At 41.4% G+C, this 25,339-nt stretch overlaps 1 protein-coding gene across 12 annotated transcripts in view; it reads left to right on the top strand.

Annotated features, from left to right (window-relative positions):
• The first annotated feature begins 227 nt into the window (after window positions 1–227).
• Window positions 228–25,339, top strand: part of NUBPL (NUBP iron-sulfur cluster assembly factor, mitochondrial) — a 237,167-nt gene continuing 212,055 nt past the window's right edge. For 2 of the 12 annotated variants that reach the window (XR_016217904.1, XR_016217905.1), the window contains exons 1-3: window positions 239–468; window positions 964–1,111; window positions 6,137–6,171. Coding sequence is in view for 6 of the 12 variants with exons in the window: in XM_089309809.1 (XP_089165935.1) it covers window positions 361–468; window positions 964–1,111; window positions 6,137–6,171 (291 nt within the window). In the remaining 6 variants the exon portion in view is untranslated. Of the gene's footprint in view, window positions 469–963; window positions 1,112–6,136; window positions 6,172–25,339 lie in introns of all 12 variants that reach the window. The other 10 variants (XM_070053780.2, XM_089309811.1, XM_089309809.1 and 7 more) reach the window with 9 other exon arrangements.

The following is a 25,339-nucleotide window of genomic DNA, read 5'->3' as shown; positions in this document are numbered from 1 at the left end:
GTACGATGCAATAAGAAAACCTAGAGTCATTTTCAAGTTCCACCATTTCCAACTTCTGTTCAAATCTCAAATTTTCCGTTTCACTTTTCTTACTAGCAAAAGAGGATAGTAGTAGGTCCTCTGCCGGGAATTCTGTAAGGACCAGCTGAAATGTATGCGAAAACGCTTCGCAAACATTTGGGAAAACGCTGCAAAATGTATGTAGCTGGCTATAAACATAAATGCAAGTTGGATTCCTGGGCTGAGGAAACCCAGACAGCCGGTTGCTATGGAGAGGAAGCCGCGTGTTGCCACGTGACGTCATTACCCTGCGTCCGCCGCGACGGCTTCCTGGCAGTTCTCAGGGCCGCGTTTCGCGCCATGGGGACTTGGCAGCGTTTGGTGCATTTTGGTGGGGCGTCGCTACTGGGTAGTGGCGGGGCCGCTGCCCTGCTTCGAGGAAGCCGGGCTTTGGTTTGTCGGCGCCAGGTCCGTGGTGGTGCTGGGCAGGGGGAGGCGAGCTGGACGGCATTGTCTGCCTGCAAGGCCGCAGGTGCCCTGGCCTTAATCCTCGTGGGCCCGCGCCCACTCGATGCTCTGTAGACCCCAGTCTGTACGTTCCCACTTTCCAGGCTGGCACCCTGGCGTGGCCAGGCAGAGGCGGAGGGGGCCTGAAACAGATGGCTAGAACATGGATGTGCATTGCACGTTGTAGGTTGAACAGAAGGAAGACACGTGGAGGCTTTAACTGTCAGACTCCGTTTTTGAAAACAGCGTATTCTGGTAGATAAATTTCAGTTTTAACAGTGTGTCTGCAGTTGTGATCAGTAGCAGTAGGTAAATAGCAATAAAAAGCCGAAATAGTGGATTTGAACAGAATCCGAAAACAAAGACCTCTTAATTTCAAACTCCGAATTTTTACTTTTACAGCATGAAAATAGAACTCGTTTAATTTTTTTTAAATCTTTTTTTTTTTTTTTAAAGTTATCTGGCGCTGACAGCGAGACCCTAAAAGAAAGAAGAGCGCAAATTATGGCCCGAGGACTTCCAAAGCAGAAACCGATCGAAGGTGTTAAACAAGTTATAGTTGTGGCTTCTGGGAAGGGTGGAGTTGGAAAATCTACTACAGCAGGTATTATAGGATATTAATTCTGATCCTGATTAAGAATTTATGCCAACTGGCAAGTGTGCCTATTAACATTATGGCTTTATTTATTTATTTTTTTAAGTTTAGTAGTTATATATTTGTGACGTTCCTAACAGCTGATTCCTTAGTGTTAGGTGTTGCTAGTTACAGAAGCTTAGATGTTTGGAGCTCAATAAAAACAGATAAGGAACCTGATGACCTCTCCACTTGACAAAAGATGGTCAGGTTGCTCAGCAGATCTTAGTTCACTTACCTGTAGAACGGGGTGTTGGTAACCTTTTTTTGTAGAATGATATGTAAGTTAACTAAACTACCCACTTAACCTAGTGTCTCCTGCATTGTGTTAAATAATTGGTTGCTTTTATTTTTAAACCATTGAGTAACTTGAGTACTAAATTATTTCTGTTCTTTGATGTTCTTTTCTAGTTTTTATGAGTGTACAAATAGCTATGTATTTGCAATGAGGTTATTTGTTATTGTGACCTTTTTCACTGAACTATAATTAATTTTCACCATTTATAAAGTCAGCATAGATGTAATATTTGAAAATGCTTGAAAGGGATTAATATTTTACTTAAAATGTCATCTAGCCTTCATATGTTTTATATTAATGTACTATTAATAGCAAATATTTTTGGTGGCCCTTTTTATTGATTTTAGTTGTCACAAAAATGCTGCTTTCAGAATTCATACAGGAAGTACTACCAGAAATAGAGTTAACAATCAACACTAAATAACCAGCATTGCCAAAAATTTTCAAAAGGATCTTTAGAGTTAACAATCAACACTAAATAACCAGCATTGCCAAAAATTTTCAAAAGGAACCTTTTATTTCTAAAAAGATCATTCTAGTATAATAATATAAAAGGAAAACTTCTTTCTTACTAACCTTACTAACTAGAGATAATTCGTATTACTATTTTTAAGCTATTTTGTGTAACTTGACAAAAATTACACGTATATCAAGATGTTTTGATATATGTGCACATTGTGAAATGATTTCACAATCAAGCTAATATATCATCATATTACCGTTTTAATATGTGTATGATGAGAATACTTAAAATCTCAGTGAATTGCAAATGTACAGTATGTTGTTATTAGCAATTGTTACCTTGCTATACATTAGGTCTGCAGAACTTATGCATGTACAAGTTTATACTCTGACTTTCATTATATCCTTGCAACTCATATTACTAATTTGGAGTCATAAAGCACTCAAATGTTATTTTTGTCTCATACTGAATTTTCAATCATTTCAATGCAAATGATTGCTAATTCTCACCCAAATGATCTTTTTTAACCCTTTTTTAAAAATGATTTATTTACTAACTTGAAAGTCAGAGTTAGAGAGAGATTCTATCCGCTGGTTCACTCCTCAGATGATTGCAACAGCCAGGGCTGTTTATTTTTAGGCATTTGTGGAAATACTCATTGGTTTTCTTCTCTGATCTCTTATATCTTTGAAATATGCCTCTGTGGCTTAGTGCAGTCTCTGCTTCTTCATTGAATATCCAGAGGCTTGTGCTAGGAGGGACCAGGGAGATCCTGTCAGTGCTCAAGGATGGCGCAGGTGTCGGGGCCAAGTTGGGCGTGGTAAATCTCCTCTGTTGTTGGTGGGGGGAGAGTGTGATCACATCGCCTGGTGTGATCACAGCCTCACCTCCTCCCTGCCAAGGTGATCAATGCCTGCAGTTAGCCCACAGTGGCTACACACCCTACCCACACAGGTGCATGAGCCACACAGACGATCTATATGGTCCCCAATGTGAGCATGGAACCCTCTTCAATGATCCACCTCAGGTACTCAGGGAGCTCTGAGTCTCTGAAGGCAGACCAGTGATTGCCCCAAGTTCCAGCTATCCCTCACACCCTATTGTGTAGTCACAGAATTCCCACAGTAATATTACACAAGGCACCTACAGCCCTGTCCATGGAGAGAGCAGATGTGTTACCAGAGCCAGCTGTCTGTTGATGCTCTGCCTATACAGTATGAGTCTGGGTGCCTGTGATAGACTAGGGAGAAGGTAGTTCTTCACAGGCCTAAGTGGGCACCCTACCCCTGTCAACCCTCCAGGCCAGACTCAAAGTCAGTGGGGACTGTGGATTTATCCCTCTGATAAAATCTCTTTCGTCTCACACACGCATGAGCCATACCAGCATCTACTCATGTTTTTAAGATGGTGCTGCTGGGGTCAGTGTTGTGGAAGTCGTGGTCAGTGTTGTAGGAAGTTAAGCCTCTGCCTGTAATGCCAGCATATTGTATGGGCACTGATTCATGTCCTGGCTGCTCCACTCTTGATCCAGCTCCCCGCTAATGACGTGGGAAAAGCAGTGGAAGGTGGCCCAAGTGCTTGGGCCCCTGTACCCATGTAAGAGGCCTAGAGGAAGATCTGGTTTTGGCCTGGCCCAGCTGCTGCTGTTGTGCCCATTGGGGAGTTAACAAGTGCATGGAAAATTTCTCTGTCTTCTCTCTATGTTACTCTGCCTCTCAAATAAATAAAAAATAAATTAAAAAAAAAAAAAAAAAAGATGGCACTTCCTCCTTGCTTGTCACTGGGTGCTCTTGTTGGGGGATGAGGAGAAAGAAATGTGTTCTCCCTTCACAGGGTTAGGTGGGTACCCTGCCCCCCTACTTGCTCTCCAGCCCAGACTCAAAGTCAGTGTGGTCCACGTTGTGATGATATTTGATATTCTCCTTCAGGGAATACCACCAGTGACATGAGCTGCCACAGACTTCTCTCACCTCTCTGCAAGAAGATGGTATCTCTTCTAGCCCCTGGCTGTAGGAGACACTGGGGCTGTCCCTGCTCCCTGCTGCGTGTTTACACGTCTGTGCTGCTCCACAGTGTCTCTCTTTCTATAGAATTTCCACTGCAAACTTCTGTCCAACTCTATCCTGGGAATTCATTTTCTGCTTTTCTTTTAACTTCCTTTGATCAAAATTAACACATCTTTTCCCTATTCAGCCATCTTGAATGCTAATAAAGGTTTTATAATTATTAAATGAGCTACAGATTCACCCAGTTAATGTTGTTAGCTCCATGTCTGAATTGTGAAAGTGTTTGGTAGACGATTTGAAGAAATTAGGGTTTACCAAATATTGTACTTTTAATAGACCCCCAATCTGCTACTATTTGATAGATATATTGTTAGAAAATGATTAGTGATTTGTACTTAATGAATTAATGCTATAGCCTACACATTTTTGTTTTTTTCCTAAGGGCCTATGAATCATCTCTTTGATATTTTGTTTCCAAAATCTAGAAGATCTTAGTATTTTGGTTCTAGAATCTGCCTCTTCCTGTTTTTTTGAAGATTTGTAGTACATTTACCTTTTTCAGTTGTGTGAATCGTGATGCATGTACTGTGATCAAATGGACTGGGTAAAGTGGAAAGTGTTTTCATGATCAGAGCCATAAATTCTTTGAATTTTGCAATGTAATTTTTATGTATGTCTGCTGGTATTATATTTCTTTCCATTATATCCATTACATATATTTATACTTGTTCTTTCTTTCTTTCTTTCTTTTTTTTTTTTTTTGACAGGCAGAGTGGACAGTGAGAGAGAGAGAGAGAAAGGTCTTCCTTTTGCCGTTGGTTCACCCTCCAATGGCCGCCGCGGCCGGCGTGCTGTGGCCAGCGCACTGCGCTGATCCAATGGCAGGAGCCAGGTACTTCTCCTGGTCTCCCATGGGGTGCAGGGCCCAAGCACTTGGGCCATCCTCCACTGCACTCCCTGGCCACAGCAGAGAGCTGGCCTGGAAGAGGGGCAACCGGGACAGAATCCGGCGCCCCGACTGGGACTAGAACCCGGTGTGCCGGCGCCGCAAGGCGGAGGATCAGCCTAGTGAGCCGTGGCGCCGGCCTATACTTGTTCTAAATGATTTAAAAATTCCTACCATTTGAATATGTATGCTAGAGATATTTTATGTTAGAATGATGACATCTTATTAATACAAACATGCTCAGTGATTCTGTTGTATAAATGCAGGAAGAACCTAAGTTTAAGACGAATTATTCTCTAAAAACTTCTGCTTAGAAGTGAGATTATGTTTAACCTATCATGTACCTGAAGCTCAGAATTAATTTATAATTTATAAGAATTACAAATTCCATGACCTAGGTTAAGTACTTTACATTTAGTATTTCATTTAAACCTCACACAGTTAAGAAGTAGGAATTACCCTTATTCTATAAAGGAAGAAACAGGCTTATTGGTAAAATAACCTTTTCAGGTTTACACAATGGAAGTTCATAGAGATTTGAACAATCTGCCCTAAAGATTTATGTTCTTAACTACTTTAGAGGAAATACCCCTCACATAATTTAAAACATTCTTCTCTAAGGAAATGTGTTTCACAGTATTCTAGTCTACTGATAGCAGTCTTGGAAATATGCTATTTGTGGCCCTTTCTTCTCAGATATCATATATCTCTAAAGCTGGGCTAAAGATGACTTTGGGATTTCTGCTTTCCTCTTTTATGTCTCTGGGATTTACTTGCATAGGTAGTTTTGGGAAAGGATTTTACTTTTTTTACCTTTTTCTCTTCCCTCTGTGTACTGTGGCCAGGCCTTTTGTATACATGGGTACTTATGAGTTAAGTACTTTGAAGTTCAGTTTTAGCATTTATGTTTCAAGGGCAATAGGATCATATCTTTTTATTATAGCTACCTTTTGTATTAATATGCTGTTGAAAATAACTCAACTAAATATTCTCTTAATATTTGTCTTAAAAACCAAAGTGGATCATTTGAACAAAATTATAACAGATAAGTGGACTATTTAAAATTATAATTTTGGTGCAGGCGTCGTTTGGTTATGTGGGAAAATTATTTTTTGTATGTTTACTTTCTGAATACTCTCCATGTCTTTGTTCTTTACTGGTAAGAAAAATATACTGAAAATTTCTATGCTTTGCTTATTATTATGTTGAAAGTATTAAAAGACAAAATGAATTTTAATAGAAGGAAAGATACTGACTTTAATTACATTTTTGTTTCTTACAGTGAACCTTGCACTTGCATTAGCTGCAAATGATTCAGTAAGTGTTTATTAATAGACATACTATTTATTAAATTTATTAAAATATTTTTAAGGCAATGATAGTATATTAGTATTTTTAAGTTAGTCTGTCAGAATACATTTTGTATACATATGCATTATATATAATATATAATGTATATATCATTTACACACTATACTTAATATGTATGTAATTAATGTAATATGCCATATATAATATATTATACATACATGGTGTCATTTAAGGCAGTTGTATGTCTTTATGAAACTTAAAATGTTGCTGTTAGTATGGTTTCATTTAATAGTAATGATTGTGTATTTAAGTGTTGCCTATATATTATTTGCTAGATATCACATTAAAAGGCTTCTGTGTTCTTGCTTGGAAGCTATGTCTCAAACCAGTTTTCACCGTCTATAATCTACTAAAGAGTTGTTCTAAGGGTTCAGTTGTAAAATGGGTAGTTCAGTTTTCTTTTAAGACAATAAAAGGTATTCTACAAGTAACATATGTCTATTGAAACAAAATTCAAATAAAGTATTTGAGTAATATAAAACCAAAGGTTCATATTGCCCCCCTTTTCTTCAGATGGCTTACTGTAGGCTGTAATAATTTTATGTGTATCCTTTTAGTTCTTGTTTTTTGTTTTTTTGTTTTTTTTTTGTTTTTTTTTTTTTTTTTTTTTGTTTTTGACAGGCAGAGTGGACAGTGAGAGAGAGAGACAGAGAGAAAGGTCTTCCTTTGCTGTTGGTTCACCCTCCAATGGCCGGTGCGGCCGGTGCGCTGCAGCCAGTGCGCTGTGGCCGGCGCACCGCGCTGATCTGATGGCAGGAGCCAGGAGCCGGGTGCTTCTCCTGGTCTCATGGGGTGCAGGGCCCAAGCACTTGGGCCATCCTCCACTGCACTCCCGGGCCACAGCAGAGAGCTGGCCTGGAAGAGGGGCAACCGGGACAGAATCCGGCGCCCCAACCGGGACTAGAACCCGGTGTGCCAGCGCCGCAAGGTGGAGGATTAGCCTAGTGAGCCGCGGCGCCGGCCCAGTTCTCCGTTTTTTCATGTTAAGTTTAAAAATGCATGTGTATATGTGTGTACATGCATCTTTCTGTGTTATACATCATTTTTAATGGCTGCTGCATTAATGGTTGACTGTATGTATTTCATCAGTTCCCTGAAATGTTTGGGGTTGGTTCCCATTTTTTTCCCCCTTAATTTACATGGAGCTCATTGGAATTCTTATATAGTATTATTACAATAAGTAATGATATTTTTGTAGGACAAATTCTTGGCAGTAAAACTATTAGGTCAAAGATAAATACATTTTATTTTTCTAGGATTTATTTATTTATTTGAAAGAGCTACAGAGAGGCAGAGAGGCAGAGAGGGAGAGAGAGAGGGAGAGAGAGAGAGAGAGGTGTTCCATCTGCTGGTTCACTCCCTAGATGGCCACAACAGCCGGAGCTGGGATGATCCAAAGCCAGGAGCCAGGAGTTACTTTTGGGTCTCCCACGCAGGTGCAGGGGCCCAAGAATATGGGTCATCTTCCACTGCTTTCCCAGACCATAGCAGAGAGCTAGATTGGAAGTGGAGCAGCTGGGACTTGAACCGGTGCCCATATGGGATGTCAGCACTATAGGCCGTGGCTTTTATCGCTGTGCCACAGTGCTGGCCCCTCTACATTTTATTTATTTATTTATTTATTTTATTTATTTATTTTTTGACAGGCAGAGTTAGAAAGAGAGAGACAGAGAGAAAGGTCTTCCTTTTTCTGTTGGTTCACCCCCTCAAGTGGCTGCTACAGCCCGGGCGCTGCGCCGATCCGAAGGCAGGAGCCAGATGCTTCTCCTGGTCTCCCATGTGGGTGCAGGGCCCAAGCATTTGGGCCATCCTCCACTGCACTCCCGGGCCACAGCAGAGAGCTGGCCTGGAAGAGGAGCAACCGGGACAGAATCCGGCGCCTCAACCAGGACTAGAACCTGGGGTGCCGGCACCGCAGGCAGAGGATTAGCCTAGTGAGCCGCGGTGCTGGCTGTACATTTTGTTTTTAAAAAATTAATTGATTACTGCATTTGAGAAGCAGAGAGACAGATATATAGGACTCTTCCATCTTCTGGTTCACTCCTCAAATGTCCATAATAGCTGGGGCTGGGCCAGGCCAGAGCCAGGAGCATGTCTGCCACATGAGTGGCAGGTACCCAATTACTTGAGATGTTTCCTGCTTCCTCCCAGGGTGCACATCAGGAAAAAGCTAGAATCAGGAGCAGTGTTGGGACTCAAACCCAAGCACTCTGACATGGGATGTGAGTGTGACAATTGGCATCTTAACCACTAGGCCAAATATCTACCTGATATACATATTTTATAATTAAAAACATTTATTTATTTGAAAGGCAGAAAGAGAGTTCTCCCATTTGCTGGTTCATCCACAAATGCTCACAACAGCCAGTGCTGTGCCAGCCTGAGGCTGGGACCCAGGAGCTCAGTCTGGATCTCCCAAGTAGACTGTAGGGACCCAAGTAGTTGCGCTATCACCTGCTGTCTCCCAGGGTGCATTTTAGCAGGAAGTTGGAATTAGAGGTGAAACTGAGACTTGAATCCAGGCATTCAGATAGGAAGTGTGAGAATCCCAAGCAGTGTCTCAACCATGACATCTTATTTTTTTTTTTTTTTTTTTTTTTTGACAGGCAGAGTGGACAGTGAGAGAGAGACAGAGAGAGAAAGGTCTTCCTTTTGCCGTTGGTTCACCCTCCAATGGCCGCCGCTGCAGCCGGTGCACCGCGCTGATCCTGGCAGGAGCCAGGAGCCAGGTGCTTTTCCTGGTCTCCCATGGGGTGCAGGGCCCAAGCACCTGGGCCATCCTCCACTGCACTCCCTGGCCATAGCAGAGAGCTGGCCTGGAAGAGGGGCAACCGGGACAGAATCCGGCGCCCCAACCGGGACTAGAACCCGGTGTGCCGGCGCCGCAAGGTGGAGGATTAGCCTATTGAGCCACGGCGCCGGCTTACCATGACATCTTATTACTGCACCAAATGCCTGCCTTCAGTATATGTTATATACTCTTGAAATTTAAATTGTATAATGTGCTCCTGAAAGTTTGCTGTATCTGTTGTATCAGCTATGAGAATACACATTTTTCAGACTCTCCTTAATGTTAGGTATCTAAATATCTTTTTAGATAATTAAAATAAAAATATAAAGGAACATTTTATTTATTAAACAACTTTGTAAATTTTCATTTAGTGATTAAAAACGTACATACATTTCAGAATTTTTTTAAAAAAAGTTTGTTTATTTGGAATGTATAGTTACATAGATATAAATCTTCATCCCAAATGGTTGCAACAGCCAGGGCTTGGCAATATCTGAACCAGGAGCCCAGTACTCCATTCAGGTTTTACATGTGGGTGGCAGGGGCCCAGGTATTTGGACCATCATCTGTTGCTTTCTCAGGTACATTATCATGGAGTTGGATTTGAAGTGGAAGTGGATCAGCCAGGACTCAAACAGATGCTCCTCCTATATGGGATGCTGATGTTATAAGCATTGGCTTAACCTGCTGTACCACAGTGCTGGCCCCCATTTCAGAATTTATTTTGGTTTCTCCTTCATACTTACTTGATGAAATACAGGCAAAAAAATTTTAATGTTTTATCATTGCTATGTGACTTCAGTTCCCAATAGATAGCACTCTGTTAATCAGTTTTTTCTTACTATAATGAAATGCCTGAGGCTGAGTGCTGAGGAGGTTTGTTTGGCTCACAGTTCTTTTTTTTTTCTCCTTCAAATTTTATTCTTTAAAAAGATTTATTTATTAATTTGAAATGCAGGTTTACATAGAAAGGCAGAGGCATAGAGAGAGAGGGGTCTTCCATCTGCTGGTTCACTTCCCAGATGGCCACAATGGCTGGAGCTGCGCTGAGGAGCCAGGAGCTTTTTCCAGGTCTCCCACACAGGTATAGGGGCCAAGGACTTGGGCCATCTTCCACTGCCTTCCCAGGCCACAGCAGAGAGCTGGATCGGAAGTGGAGCAGCCAGGACTCAAACTGGCGCCCATATGGGATGCCGACACTGCAGGCAGTGGCTTTACCCTCTATGCAACAGCACCGGCCCCTGGCTTGTAGTTCTCTGCTGAAGATCTCACAGTGGATGGCCTCACAGTGATGTGAGTATGTCAAGAGAGAGCGCTCACGTAGCAGAACAGGAAGCCAAAGAGCCACACTGGGGACTAACCAAGGCCTCACAAGAACTGTGTTAATTCCTTCTGAGGGCCAGCCCCTGACAGCCCAAGCACCTCCCACTTGGCCCTGACTTTGAAAGTGTCCATCACCTCCCACATTGTCACGTTGGAGACCAAGCTTCTATCACAGCCAAACCATAGCAAGCACATGTGGAAAGCAATGTGTGGTGTCTGTGTCAGTGTACTGTCAGTGTATGATGTTCAAAATCTGCTAGCATCCAGAACGAGGCATGTAGATATTCCTGTCTTTTGATGTTTAGTACTGTTATTTCTGAAAATTGGAAAAGAATCAAGAGCATTTAAAATATTTTGTTTATGTAAATTTTATTCACTATAGAAACAAGTAGCATAATTGGACATTTAGAAAAGAAGTTGTAATCATGTTAGAGTTACTCCTCTAGTATGAGAGAAAATTCCAATGTTGAGATCAGAAGTTTTCTTTTTAAATTTCAACACTTTTTTTTTTTTTTTTTTGACAGGCAGAGTTAGACAGTGAGAGAGAGACAGAGAGAAAGGTCTTCCTTTTTCCGTTGGTTCACCCCCCAAATGGCAGCTATGGCCAGCGCGCTGCACCCATCCAAAGCCAGGAGCCAGGTGCTTCCTCCTGGTTCCCATGCTGGTGCAGGGCCCAAGGGCCTGGGCCATTCTCCACTGCACTCCCGGGCCGCAGCTGAGAGCTGGACTGGAAGAGGAGCAACTGGGACAGAATCCGGCGCCCCAACCAGGACTAGAACCCTGGGGTGCTGGCGCCGCAGGCGGAGGATTAGCCTAGTGAGCCGCAGCGCCAGCCAACACTTTTTCTTTTATGGGGGACGTATTTTCTCATATCCTATCTCTGTCTTGCTTGAAATTCATGTTTTTTTGTTTTGTTTTGTTTTTGTTTTGTTTTGTTTTGTTTTTAAGCTATCCTTGAGTCCTTCTGTTGTTTGCTGTTAAGAATAATGGCCAGCCAGGATTGTCTGTCTGCATCCTAATTCCTGGAACTGATGAATATGTTAGCTTTCATGGTGAAAATGACTTGCTAATGTGATTCAGTGAGAGATCTTGAGACAAGAAGATGATTCCACATTTTCTGTGAGGGTCTAGTGTATACCTAAGGATACATATGAGTGGAAGAGGGAAATCGGAGAGTCAGGGAGTGATTTGATGTTGGAAGGACTCAGTCCAACATCTAAGAACTTTAAGATGGGCAAGGACCATGAGTCAAACATGAAGGTTGGCTTTCTGAAGCTCGGAAGGGCAAGGACATGGATTCTTCCCTCGAGCCTCTAGAAGGAATGTAATTCTGTCTGTAACTCAGTTCACTGGAAGTCAGTTGGACTGCTGTAATAATTAATTACAGAAGTAGGAAACTAATACATCTATCAATTTAACTCTCTTTGTTCTTTAATTTTCAAAGATGTATTTATTTTGCCTTTATATTTGATAATTTAACTGGATATAGACTTCTAGGTTAAAAATGATTTTCTCCCTGAACTTGGAAACAGTATTCCATTTTCTTTCTAGCCTGCTGATGAAATGCCTGATGCAAATCTGATTCATGTTCTTTTGTAACAACATGTGTTTTCCTCCTTAAGACTGTTTAAGGTTTTCTTTATGAATTTTAAGTTTAAAAGTGTCACACATATGTGTTCAGTTGTTACTATTAGAAAAATTTACCTGCTCAGAAATTGGTCCTGCAGTTCAAAGCTTGAGTCTCTTTCGGTGTGGGGAAAACTCCTGTTTATTGATTACTTCTTGTGTTGTTTGTTCTTTTTCCAGAAACCTATTAGGTAGATATTGATTCTTTATGTTTGTTAATTCTTCTCTCATATTCTTCATCTCTTTGTCTTTTGTGCTTTGAAAGGTGCCTTAGACTATTTTTCACATTGCTATATTGGATTTTAAATTTTTTTTAAATTTGGAAATTACATTTTTTCCCAATTCTCCAGCGCTGTTTATTTTCTACTTGCTATCTCCTGAAACAACAAAAAAATGGTTTACTCTTTTTGTGATTATCTCCGAGGATGCTAATTAGAATTTTTAATAAAATATGTTTCCTTTAATGGTCTCTGTTTACTTACAGTGGTGGTTTTCATAATGTGACTCTCTGGCCAGCAGAACCAACATTACTTGGGAACATAAAATCTTGAGCCCCACCCCAGACCTACTGAATCAGAAATCCAGGGATTGCAGATCTGCCATTTGTGTTTTACTCAGCCTTCTAGGTGATTTGATACTAAAATTGGAGAACCATGGATTGAGAGTTGTTTTTAAAAAACCTCTAATCTGCTGTTAGCATCCTTTTTTGTTTTCTTTTGTGGTGATTATCTAAATTATTTTTTATCTTGTCATTTCAGTGGAATTCTTAAAAAAGATTTATTTAAAAGGCCAGGTGACGGAGAACAAGAGGGAGAAACAGAAAGTGAGAGAGTGAGAGAATAAGAGCAATGAGAGAACATCTTTCACCCATTGGTTGACTCCCCTAATGCACATATTAGCTGGGGCTAGGCCAAACTGTGAAGCCAGGAGTCAGGAACCCCATCCAGGTTTCCCACATGGATGGCAGGAACTCAAATACTTGAGCCATCATCTCCTGCCTTTCTAGGTGTGTTATTGATAGGAAGCTGAATGGGAAGCAGAGTAGCTGGGCTTTGAGCCAGGAACTGCAATTTGGGATGTGGCCTTCTCAAGTGGAGGCTTAACCTGCTGTGCCACAATGCCTTCCCTGTTTCAATGAAATTTGAAAGACAAGGGAGATAAACATGTCTGTTTATGCAATCTTATTGAGGAAAAAGCTAATAATAATTTTTTCCCTAGCAATTTTTTTCTTTTTTAAAAATTTATTTATTTGAAAGGCAGAGTTGCACAGAGGCAGAAAGAGAGAGAGAGAAAGAGAGAGAGAAAGAGAGAGAGAGAAAGAGAAAGAGAGAGAGAGAAAGACATCTTCTATCCACTGGTTCACTCCCCAAATGGCCGGAATCAGCTGGGCTGAACCGAAGCCAGGAGCCAGGAACCAGGAACCAGGAGCCAGGAGCCAGGAGCTTCTTCCAGGTCTCCCACATGGGTTCAGGGTCCCAAGGACTTGGGCCATCTTCCACTGCTTTCTCAGGCATATTAACAGGGAACTGGATTGGAAGTGGAGCAGCCAGGACTTGAACTGGTTGGCCATATGGGATGCTGGTACTGCAAGTGATGGCTTTACCAGCTGAGCCACAGCGCTGGTCCCCCTAGCAATTTCAGTTAGGGCATTTAGTCACCAGGGAGAAAGGATTCTGTCTTCTTTAAAGGAGGAAGGAAACAGGGAAAATTTAATGGTTGGGGAGGTAGATAAATTTGTAGGTGTGTTCTATTAATTTGGTTAGCATTTTAGCCAAAGCTTTGAATTTTAAAAGCCAATGTGAATAATAGGGGATAAAAGGTGAAGAGAAAAGTAGTTTGAAAGGGATTGATACCATACCTTCAAATTAAATGTTGCTTTTTTTGTTTGCATGTTTGTTTATTATTTTTAAAATTTTTATTTTTTTTTTGTAAAAAATGCTGTGTTAAGCTACAGTATATTGGTTTCTTGAGAGCAGAACTTTTTTTTTTATTTGACAGCTAGAGTTATAGACAGTGAGACAAAGAGACAGAGAGAAAGGTCTTCCTTCCGTTGGTTCACTCCCCAAATGACCACTATGGCTGGCGCTGTGCTGATCTGAATCCAGGAGCCAGGTGCTTCCTCCTGGTCTCCCATGTGGGCGCAGGGGACCAAGCACTTGGGCCATCCTCCACTGCCCTCCTGGGCTGCAGCAGAGAGCTGGACTGGAAAAGGAGCAACCAGGACTAGAACCCGGGGCCCATATGGGATGCCGACGCTGCAGGTGGAGGATTAACCAAGTGAACCATGGTGCCGGCCCCTATTTTTTTTTTTTTTTTTAATTTATTTATCTGAGAGGCAGAGTTATGGACAGAGAGGGAGAGACAAACAGAAATGGCTTCCATCTGCTGGTTCACCCCCCAAATGATCTGAAGCCAGAAGCTTTTTCCAGGTCTCCCACATGGGTGCAGGGGCCCAAGCACTTGGGCCATCCTCTACTGCTTTCTCAGGTGCACGAGCAGGGAGCTGGACCCGAAGTGGAGCAGCCAGGACTTGAATCAGCCCCCGGTTTGGGATGCTGGCACTGCAGGGGGAGGCTTAACCTACTGTGCCACAGTACCACCTTTTTTTTTTTTTTTTTTGGTATCAAGCAGAGCGTGTGTGAGAGAGAGCTCCCATCCACTGGTTTACTCCCTGTCTGCAACAGCTGGGGCTGTACTGACCTAGAGCCACGAGCTGGGGACTCAATCTAGGTCTCCCTCGTGAGTGACAGGGAACCAGCCACTTGAGCTCTCACCTGCCACCTCCCAGGGCTTGCACTAGCTGGAAGCTGAAATCAGAGCTGGAGCTGGGAATCAGAACTTCGCCACTCTGATATGGATGTGGCCTTAATCTGTGACTACAAACTATCCCTCCCGCAGCATTGCTAGTTTTGGTGAGCTGAGAGAGATTAGTTTAGAATTTTCTGTTTTTGTTTTTTAAAAAATTTTTTCTTTGAGGCGGCAGGATGAGAGCTGCTTCATCTTTTATGCTTATGTGTATGATAGGGAAATGAGAAATAAGAAAAGCAGTGAGACTATTGATGGGCCACTTCGTCAAAGCATTTAGTATCCTTAAGTTTTTTTTAAATATGTTTGTAAAATCTTCCTGATGAGGATTTTATGTATTTTGTGATCCTGATTAAGATGTGTTTTTCTCCTCTCATTTTTTGATGTTTGGTATTAAAGTTATTGTAGACATTTTGAAGAAGAAAGCTAAAAAATATTAGCAGTATATAATGATCATTCTAAGATAATAGTACATACATACACTAGTATTTTATATTTGGCTGCTGTCTTGTCCTCTTTAAGAAATCAATTGGAACATGGTGCTGCCATGTATTGCTTTATGAGTTAAAAGTTCCAGTTAGAATGGTGTCTTTGGAGCCTCTAATAGTGATTTATTACCATGGCAACTTTATTCCATGGAGTTCCTGTTGTAACAGGGGTCTCTGACCTGTTTCTGCTTGAACCAGTGTTGCTTAAGACCTTGGTAACTCTTTGCTCTCATCTTTTTCAATGATTTGTGACCATTTTTCAGTATTGGAGTGGGAGGATCTCAGAATGTAGCCCTGGAAACTATTCATTTTACTTTTTTTCTAAGATCATTGGCAGAGTTACAGAGAGAGGGAGAGACAGAGAGGTCTTCCATCTGCTGGTTTGCTCCCCAAATGGCCACAACAGCCAGAGATAGGCTGATCAAAAGCCAGGAGCCAGGAGCCAGGAGCTTCTTCCGGGTGTCCCACATGGGTGCAGTGGCCTAAGCACTTGGGCCATCTTCTACTGCTTTCCCAGGCCATCAGCAGGGATCTGGATCAGAAGTGGAGCAGCCAGGACTTGCACTGGCGTCCATGTGGTATGGCGGCGGCCACAGGTGGATGCTTAACCTACTACACCACAGTGCTGTCCCCTCATTTGGGACCCAGTGTTGTGGTACAGCAGGTTAAGCCGGCACTTAGGATTCCCACATCCCATATTAGAGTGCTGGTTTGGGTTCCAGCTACTCTGCTTTCCATCCAGGAAATGCACCTGGAAGATAGATTACAGGCCAAAGTAATTGGGTTCCTGCCGCACATGTGGGAAACCTAGTTGGGTATCCTGGCTCCAACCCTCTGCCTGGCGAAGACTTGGCTGTTGCAGTCATTTGGGCAATGAACCATTGGTGGCAGATCTCTGCTTCTCTCTCTGTCTCTAACCTCTAGAAGCCATCATTTGTAGCCTCCCAGTGCATCAGCAGGGAGCTGGATCATTAGCAGAGTAGCTGGGACTTGAATGGGCACTCCAGTATAGGATATAGGTGTCCCAAGCAGTGGTTTAACCTGCTTTGCCAGAACACCTGCCTCTCATTATACTTTTTTAAAAATATGTTAAATGTTTTTTAAAATTAATTTGAAAGGCAGAGTTACAGAGAGGAGAGGCAGAGAGTGAGAGAGATCTTCCATCTGCTGGTTCACTCCCCAAATGGCTGCAATGACAGGAGCTGGGCCTATCTAAAGTCAGGAGCCAGGAGCCAAGAGGTTCTTCTGGGTCTGCCATGAGGGTGCAGGGGCCCAAGGACCTTGGGCCATCTTCTACTGCTTTCTCAGAGCATAGCGGAGAGCTGGATTGGAAGTGGAGCAGCTGGGACTTGAACTGGTGCTCCTATGGGATGCTGGCACTGCAGGTGGCAGCTTTACTCACTATGCTACAGTGTCTGCCCCTCATTTTACCTTTAATGTTGGCTTTGGTAATGTCTAAAGTAGATGGGGTAAACCCCATGGAGGATATGTAGTTCCATTGGGGTATGGGAGGAAAATTTTGTTTATTTTAATTTTTATATTATTTTAAAACTTTATATATGCCTTATAATTTATATAATACTAGTACAGTAGTTCTAATATAATTTATAATCAAACATATTAACATATATTGAGGATGTACATTCAAATTAAAAGAATATTTCAGAGCCAGTGCAGTACATGAGCTCCACAGAGACAGTGCCAGGACAAATGAGAGCTGGATGGGAACTGGGTGATTCTGTGTGTCACTGAGGAAAAATAACTGAACATGGGCAAAGGAGGTCCTAAGAAGCCGAGAGGCAAAATGTCATCGTATGCATTCTTTGTGCAGACTTTCTGGGAGGAGCACAAGAAGCAGCACCCAGATGCTTCCATCAACTTCTCAGAGTTCTAAGAAGTGCTCAGAGAGGTTGGAAGACCATGTCTGCTAAAGATAAGGAAAACTTGAAGACACTGCAAAGGCGGACAAAGAGAAATGAATACCTGTGTCCCTCATAAAGGGAAACAAAAAAGAAATTCAAATATCCCAATGCACCCCAGGGTCCTCCTTTAGCCTTTTTCTTGTTCTGTTCTGAGTATTGCCCAAAAATCAAGGGAGAACATCATGGGTTATTTATTGGTGATATTGTAAAGAAACTGGGAGACATGTAGAATAACACTGCTGCAGATGACAAGTGGGCTGATGAGAAGAAGGCTGCTCAACTGAAGGAAATCTATGAAAAGGATATTGCTGTGTACCAAGCTAAAGAAAAACCCAAGGCAGCAAACAAGGGAGTTGTAAGGCTGAAAAGAACAAGAAAAAGAAGAGGAGGAAGATGAAGAAGAGGATGGTGATGAGGAGGAAGATGTAGATGAAGAAGACGATGATGAATGGATTTAGAAAAGTATTTTGTGGATTGAGGTAAAAACCTTAACTGGAATAGAGTAGATTTTCCTTGCCTTTTATACTCTTTTTCAGGAACATAGGGACATAGGGACATAGGACATAGGACATAGATGAGTAGAATTGCAGAGAACAATTTGAGAATCATGTGTGCTCTGCCTCAAAAACTGTATCCAGAAATATATTGGAGCTGGAGAGTCAATTGTTCGATTTTCAAGAGTTTTATAAATTCAGTACATACCATGTTGTTAGCTTGAAAAAGGCCATAATGGGAGTATTTAAACCCAGAACATTGTAACACTGAGCTACCCCCTCCTAGGCTGGTTGTTAAACACTTGTTGGTGCCCCACTGAGCATACATACTGATGATCTGATTTTCTGATACTTCTTTTTTCTATGTCTTCTAAACCACCTTTATTATACATTTCATTCTTTTAAGGTGTATATTTAAGGCATGGTAGGGAGGAACACAGAGATTGGGAGAAGGAAATATAAAGGCCACTAGAAACTGTTGATAAGCTCTGTAAGAGTCCTAAGTTAGTTCACTTTAGTTTAGCGAATTTATTGAGCACCTGAAACACTTCCAGATACACTGGGAATGTAATGAAAAATAAAACTGCTTTGTAGAACCTCATGGCCTCTAAGGCTACAGTCACAAAAGTGTTTTATGTACATAAATATGTATACAGTATAGATTTTTATAAGTGAATGTCTGTGTCTATCTAATCTGTATTTTTTGTGGTATATAGCTGAAACCTGCTCAATAATAGTTTCTTCTGTGAATGAGAAAATGTTAATGTAACATTTAGGGTTTTATTGTGTTTCATAACCATAGATACTGGGTACTCTCAGGCTTTATAAACTAGTGAAGACAAAAGGAAGACAAATGTCTGAAAATGAAGAGCTATATCTATGTCATACATAATAGTAAATGTGCTAAAGATGAGTAGCTTTATTCCAGAGAAAAGTAGTCTTTTTTCCTCATAGAGCATTTTCATGAACACAATTATATTTGATTTTCACAGAAACCTGTAATGCATTCCACGTAGTATTTATCACTTTTATAGTTCTTATTGATTCTGGCCCATCTTTGCCACATTTCATCAGCCAACAAATATCCTTGTTTCTATCTCTGTAATAATGTATCTTTTTATTTCCACTATTCCCACTTCAATTAAGGCTCATGTTACTTCTTTTTGACTCATCCATTCATTTATACCCCAAATAATGATTGAGTGCCCACTGTGTCTCAAGTGTCTGGTTTGGAGTGTTCAGAAATGAGCGAGACATACAGTCCCTGCCTTAGAGGAACTTACAGCCTCACACACCCTGCTATGACCTCTTTCCTGCCTGTGCTCAAATCCTTCTTGTGTGTCACGCCAGATTGGAGTCACATTCCTCCCCTGCTCTGAGTCACAGCTAAATGCCTTCATTGGTATTTAAGATCTTGTATCTGCTGGCTCCAGTCTACCTTTGTTGGTTTATTTTCAGCTCTTCTATTTTTTTTTCCCTCCTGAAACATGGTAGGGAAGGTGAGTGGCAGCTGCAGATATGGTGCTGACCTGAGCTGTTCGTGGCTTCAGTGAGCTTTTCTCCTAACTGGTTCCTGTGCTCTAGCTAATCTGAATTATTTGCCAAAACCAATTTGGGCTGAGTATACCATGCTCCTCAGAGCTTATAGTTTTTCTTTTGACATTTCTTCTGGAATGTTCTCTTGACCTTTTTTCAGCTATATATGTCCTATTTCCCAGGCTACCGTGTATGACTATCTTGGTTATGTCCTACACAAGGAGCTTGAGTGATGACAGAAATCCCAGCTACTCTCCTCTTGATGTGCACTTGTGAACTGCCTTCTAATTCACAGTGAAGCACTGTATCAGCTAGCCTTGCCTCAGTGGAGTGTTCCCTGAATTGTCCCCAAGTGAAGGACCTTTCTCTGCCTCTGAAACCCAGTAGTCCTATTTATTTGTATTATTATTATTGTACTCACACGGCCACTCTGGTAATGTCTTTAATAACATGACTCATGTTAGTTGAGTTTTTATTTTATCTAGCACTATTTGTAGTTGTTTTATATGGACTAATTTAATCCTCATGATGTGGCCCTTAGCTCATTTCCTCTTCAGAGCAGTGACATGAAAATAGGTACTATTATGATTCCCACTGAACATGAGGAAGCAGAAACACTTAGAAGTTAAGTAATTTGCCAAAGATCACCCAGGAAATAACACAGAGCTAAAATTTGAATGGTAACCACAATAATGTGTTCTTTTTATTTTTCATTTCATTTATTTTTTTAAAGATTTATTTTATTCTATTTGAAAGGCAGACTTACAGAGAAACAGAGGGAGGGAGGGAGGAGAGAAGGGAGAGGAGAGAGGAAGAGAGAGAGAGAGCGAGATCGATCGATCGATCGATCTTGCATCTGCTGGTTCATTCTCCAAATGGCCACAAGGCCAGGGCTGGGCCAGGCCAAAGCCAGGAGCCAGGAACTTCATCTGGGTCTTCCATGTAGGTGCAAGGACCCAAATACTTTGGCGGGCTGTGTTCTGTTGCTTCCCCAGGTGCATTAGCAGAAAGCTGGATCAGAAATGGAGCAGCTGAGACTTGAACTGGAGCTCATATGAGATACTGGCATTGCAGGCAGCAGCTTAACCCATTGTGCCACAGTGCTGGCCCCAATCCTGTGTTTTTAGCCCCAGTCTTCTGTTATTAATCTACTTGCTGTGCTGCTCCTACTTTAGTTAAGTTCTAATGATGAAGAATTAGGTTGTCCTCATCTGTGGCCATCCTCAGCAGATAACACAATGCCTTGTGAGTGTTTGCTATGTGGATGAATTGAGTATGTAGAAGGTGTTCACAGTGTGTAAGGTGCAAAATTTTGTTTTAATTTGCTTTTTGAGGAATGTGTGGGATGGGAGCATTTGTTTGACTTAGTGGCCTACACATGGCCATTGCAGCCATTTGGGGAATGAACCATTGGTTGGAAGACTTTCTCTCTCTACCTCTGCCTCTCTGTAACTCTGCCTTTCAAATAAATAAATAAGATTTATTTATTTATAAGATTTATTTATTTATTTATTTGAAAGGCAGAGTTACACAGAGAGAGAAGGAGAGGCAGAGAGAGAGAGAGAGAGAGAGAGGGAGAGAGAGAGAGAGAGGTCTTCCATCCTCTGGCATTGTGTTACCTGCTGAAGATGGCCACGAATGAGAACAACCCTGTTCTTCATCATTAGAACTTAACTAAAGTAGGAGCAGCATAGCAAGTAGATTAATAACAGAAGACTGGGGCTAAGAACACAGGATTGGGGCAGCACTGTGATATAATGGGTTAAGCTGCTGGCTGCAATGCCAGTATGCCATATGAGCTCTAATTCCTCTGGTTCACTCCCCAATTGGCTGCAACGGCTGGCACTGTGCTGATCCAAAGCCAGGAGCCAGGAGCTTCTAATAGGTCTGCCACACGGGTGCAGGGGCCCAAGGACTTGGGCCATTTTCCACTGCTTTCCCAGGCCATAGCAGAGAGCTGGATCGGAAGTGGAGCAACCGGAACTTGAACTGGTGCCCAGATGGGATGCTGGCATGGCAGGCGGTGGCTTTACCTGCTATACCACAGCACCGGCCCCAATAAATCTTTTTTTAAAAATAAATATTATGCTTTTTTTTTCTCTGAGAAAATACAGCACTTAAAATAAGTGAGGTAAGGATAGGAAATGCTCAGCACAATGGTAAGTAAGTTCTAAATCAATTTTTAGTATGAGTAGCTAAATTAAAGTTTTCTGTAAGTAATATTTCAAAATAAAAGTAGATATGCATTTTACTTACTAGGCTGTTTCAGTAAAATTTCTTTTGAGTTCCTACTTGTTTTCCATCACTAGAATGAATCATTAACTAGAATTTTAATTATACTTAAAAATGGAAAAGGAAGCAATATTATCTTCAAAGAGTTTGTAGTCTTTGTTTTTTCCCTATTGATGTTAATCTGAATATTTATTTTTTCCTATGGTCACATGTTTTTACATTTATTCTTTCCAGATGTACTGCTTTTTTCACAAATTGTGAGTGGTTATTTTAGCATAATTAAGATTATCTAAGCTTTTGAAGTTCTGAGATCATGTTAGGACAAACTAGGAAATTTTAAAGATTTAGGTTTTGGTATTTATAAAATTGAGCATACCTGTAACAGAACAAATGATAGGATCTGTCATATAAAGAACATATTATAAAGAAACTGCATGGAGTCCAAACTTTTTTTGTACTCCCCCAGAAGCTTACCATTTAATTCTGTTTTCCCACAAGCTTTTTGAAGTACCTTCACATATCACCTCTTATAATTCTGTGATATTTTTGATTAATGGTTGTACGTGTAGTAAACAGTCTAGCTTTTTGGTATGGAACAGATATGATCTTGATTCTGTTTCTGCCTCTTGCAAACTGAATTGACTATTGTCTACCTACTTCATAAGGTTGTTGTGAGTATTAAAGGAGATAACCATATAAAGTGGACACAGCATTGGAGTCTGGTGCAGAGTGAATGCCAGTAAGGGCTACTCTTATTAGCTACTACAAAGGCCAGCCTGTACATACTTTGACAATCTGGAATATTAGTTATGATGTAGATTTGGACTAATATGGACGAAACTATGTTCCTCACAATTACATATGGGATAATTTGTAGTTTTAAAGATTATTTATTTGAAAGTCAGAGTTACAGAGAGACAGAGAGATCTTTCATCTGGTGGTTCACTCCCTTAGATTGCTGCAATGGCCAGAGCTGAGCCAGGCCGAACCCAGGAGCTTCATCCAGTTTTCCCAGTGGGTGGCAGGGCCTAAACACTTGTTCTGTCATCCTCTGTTCTTTCCAGGCCATTAGCAGGAAGCTGGGTTGGAAATGGAGCAGCCAAGATATGAACCAGCACCCATATCACCCATATGAGATGCTGCTGTCGTGGGTGGCTGCTTAAGCTGCTGTGCTGCAACACTGACCCTGATATGGGAAATGTTGATATAAACTACTTAGTTAAAATTGATGAGATTGAAGCTTATTTTTTTTTAATTAACACCAGCTTTTTAAAGGATTATACTATAGTAAAGTATCCTATTTTTAAATTTTTTTTTAACTTGAAAGGCAGAGTTACAAAGAGAGAGGGAGAGACAGAGAGAGAGAGAAGTCCTCCATGTGCTGGTTCACTCCTCAAATGGCTGCAACAGCCGGGATAGAGCCCAGAGTTTCTTCCAGGTCTCCCACATGGGTGCAGGGGCCCAAACACTTGAGCTATTTTCTACTGCCTCTCAGGAGCATTAGTAGGGAGCTGGATCAGAAGTGGGGCAGCAGGGACTTGGACCTGTGCCCATATGGGATGCCAGCACTGCAGGCAGTGGCTTAACCCACAGTGCCGGCCCCCTTACTGTTTTTATTATAACTTAGAATTATGTACATAGATACATTTATTATGAAAAAAGTTTTTGTTTCAGTATTATGGTTAGCCATTTTGGGAGGAAAGGTACCTTATTTGTGTTTACAGTTATTTTAATGCTAGAGGAGAAACTGGGGCAAAAAGTTACATCCAGAGGAACGCTTGCAAAATCATTTTCTTTTGCTTTTTGTTCTTTCATTCAGAAGTAATTCTTTCTAAGAAGTGTGTTTTATGTTTATAAGTACATTTGAATTCACAAATTTTTGTATTTATAAAGGAGACAGAGGGACTCAAAAATATTTTATAAGTATAGCAGGAGTATCCAGCAAAACTAAGAATTTCTTTTAGGATAAGAAATAAAAGTATCATTGTTGATGAATTTTCTTAGAGATATTTTATAATTGTGGTGTCTATATACATGCATTCATATGTAGTAAATAGATTTCTGATGAAATTGCCTTTTCTCTTACCCCTTAATATATAGGTTTCTTTATTTATTTGCAAAGCATTTATTGAGCGTGTTCTGCTTGTGATGATGGAGTATGCAAAGTTCAAAGAGCCCAGTCCCAGCCTCATCTTAATTTACAGATGGGTGACTGGGGGAGGTTGTTTGTAACAGTGTCTCTCTTCAACTTTATAATTCTTTGCTTTGCCTCTATTCTAATTCTCATTTATCCCAGACACACCTCCTAATCTTTCCCTATCTTGTTTAGTCTGTTTTTTTTTTTCAATAAGGCTTTTTTTAAAAAAAGATTTTATTTATTTGAAAGGCAGAGTGAGAATGAAAATGAGAGAGAGAGTAGAGAGAGAAATTATATCCACTGGTTCAGTCCCTAAATGCCTGCTAGGGCTGGGGCTCGATGAGGCAGAAGCCAGAAGCCGGGAACTTCATCCAAGTCTCCTGCAGGGACCCAAGCACTTGAGCCATCCTGTGCTGCTGTCCTAGGTGTACTAGGAGGGAGCTGGATTGGAGGTGGAGCCAGTACTCAAACCTGAGCTCTAACATGGCATGCGGACTTCGAATTCAACTTCGTTTGTAGCACCTTAACCTATGTGCCACAAAACTGGCCCCTCTCCTTAAGTTTTTATCCTCTTCCAGCTTCTTCATTCCCATCACATGGTCTTGCTTCCTATTCCACATGGAAAAAGGGCTTTGCATTGGTAACTTCTTTAATGTTCTCTTCCTCTCTCAAGTATATCTTAGTCAGCTTTTCAGTACTGTCACAGAATACTTAAGGCTGGATACTTCACAAAGAAAAGGGATTTATTTTGCCTTATAGTCCTGGAGATTCAAACAACTTGATGCAGACTTTGATGAGGCCCCCCTGGCTGTCAGATCATGGAGTGTGTGTGTCTGTGTAAATGGGTCTCTCCTTATGAAGACACTCAGATTCCATCATAGTAGCTTCACCCTATGACCTCATCTAATCCTGTCTCTTTCCAGAGGCCCCACTTATAAATACGAAAATTGAATTATGTTTCCATTCTTAATACCACTTTTGAGTTTAGGGGGACGAATCATATTCAAATTGTGGCATTTCTTCCCTTTCTGTCTCAGAGAAAAGTGATGTCAGTCTTGATACCTTCATCTGTGCTCTTGATTCTGTTTTTGTTTGTTTGTTTTTGCCTCTTCTAAAACTTTGATTCCTTGATTCCTTTTGGTTAGTTTTGACTAATTCCTTCCCTTTGGTCTATAGACCTACTCATCTTTTGTATACACACTGAGGTATAACGATGTGTTTGTTGGATGGGTCACTGAATCAGACCTTCTGTAACTCCTGCTTTCCCTCAAGCTGCCATCCTCCCTATTACTTTCTAGTTACATGCATATTTGAGAGTCTCCCCTGGCTATGCCAGTTTACCCAGTTCTTATTCATTTTTCAACTATTTAGTTTGTTCTCATATCACTACACTACTGAACCTCTCCTACCCTAGTTGCCCACAGTTTACCAAATACATGAGGGAACTTCAAAAAGTTAATAGGCAAATGGAATTCAACAATGTTTGTTTATTTATTTATTTTTGACAGGCAGAGTTAAACAGTGAGAGAGAGAGAGAGAGAGAGAGACAGAGAGAAAGGTCTTCCTTCCATTGGTTCACCCCCCAAATGGCTGCTACGGCTGGCGCGCTGTGCCGATCCAAAGCCAGGAGCCAGGTGCTTCCTCCTGGTCTCCCATGCGGGTGCAGGGCCCAAGCACTTGGGCCATCCTCCACTGCCTTCCCAGGCCGCAGCAGAGAGCTGGACTGGAAGAGGAGCAACCGGGACAGAATCCAGCACTCC

The sequence above is a fragment of the Oryctolagus cuniculus genome, chromosome 12, assembly GCF_051225735.1.
Source record: "Oryctolagus cuniculus isolate XC-2025 breed Fujian yellow rabbit chromosome 12, ASM5122573v1, whole genome shotgun sequence".
Classification (NCBI taxonomy): domain Eukaryota; kingdom Metazoa; phylum Chordata; class Mammalia; order Lagomorpha; family Leporidae; genus Oryctolagus; species Oryctolagus cuniculus.
The sequence above is the reverse complement of the archived record's forward strand: the minus strand, read 5'-3'. Positions and strand labels throughout refer to the sequence as shown.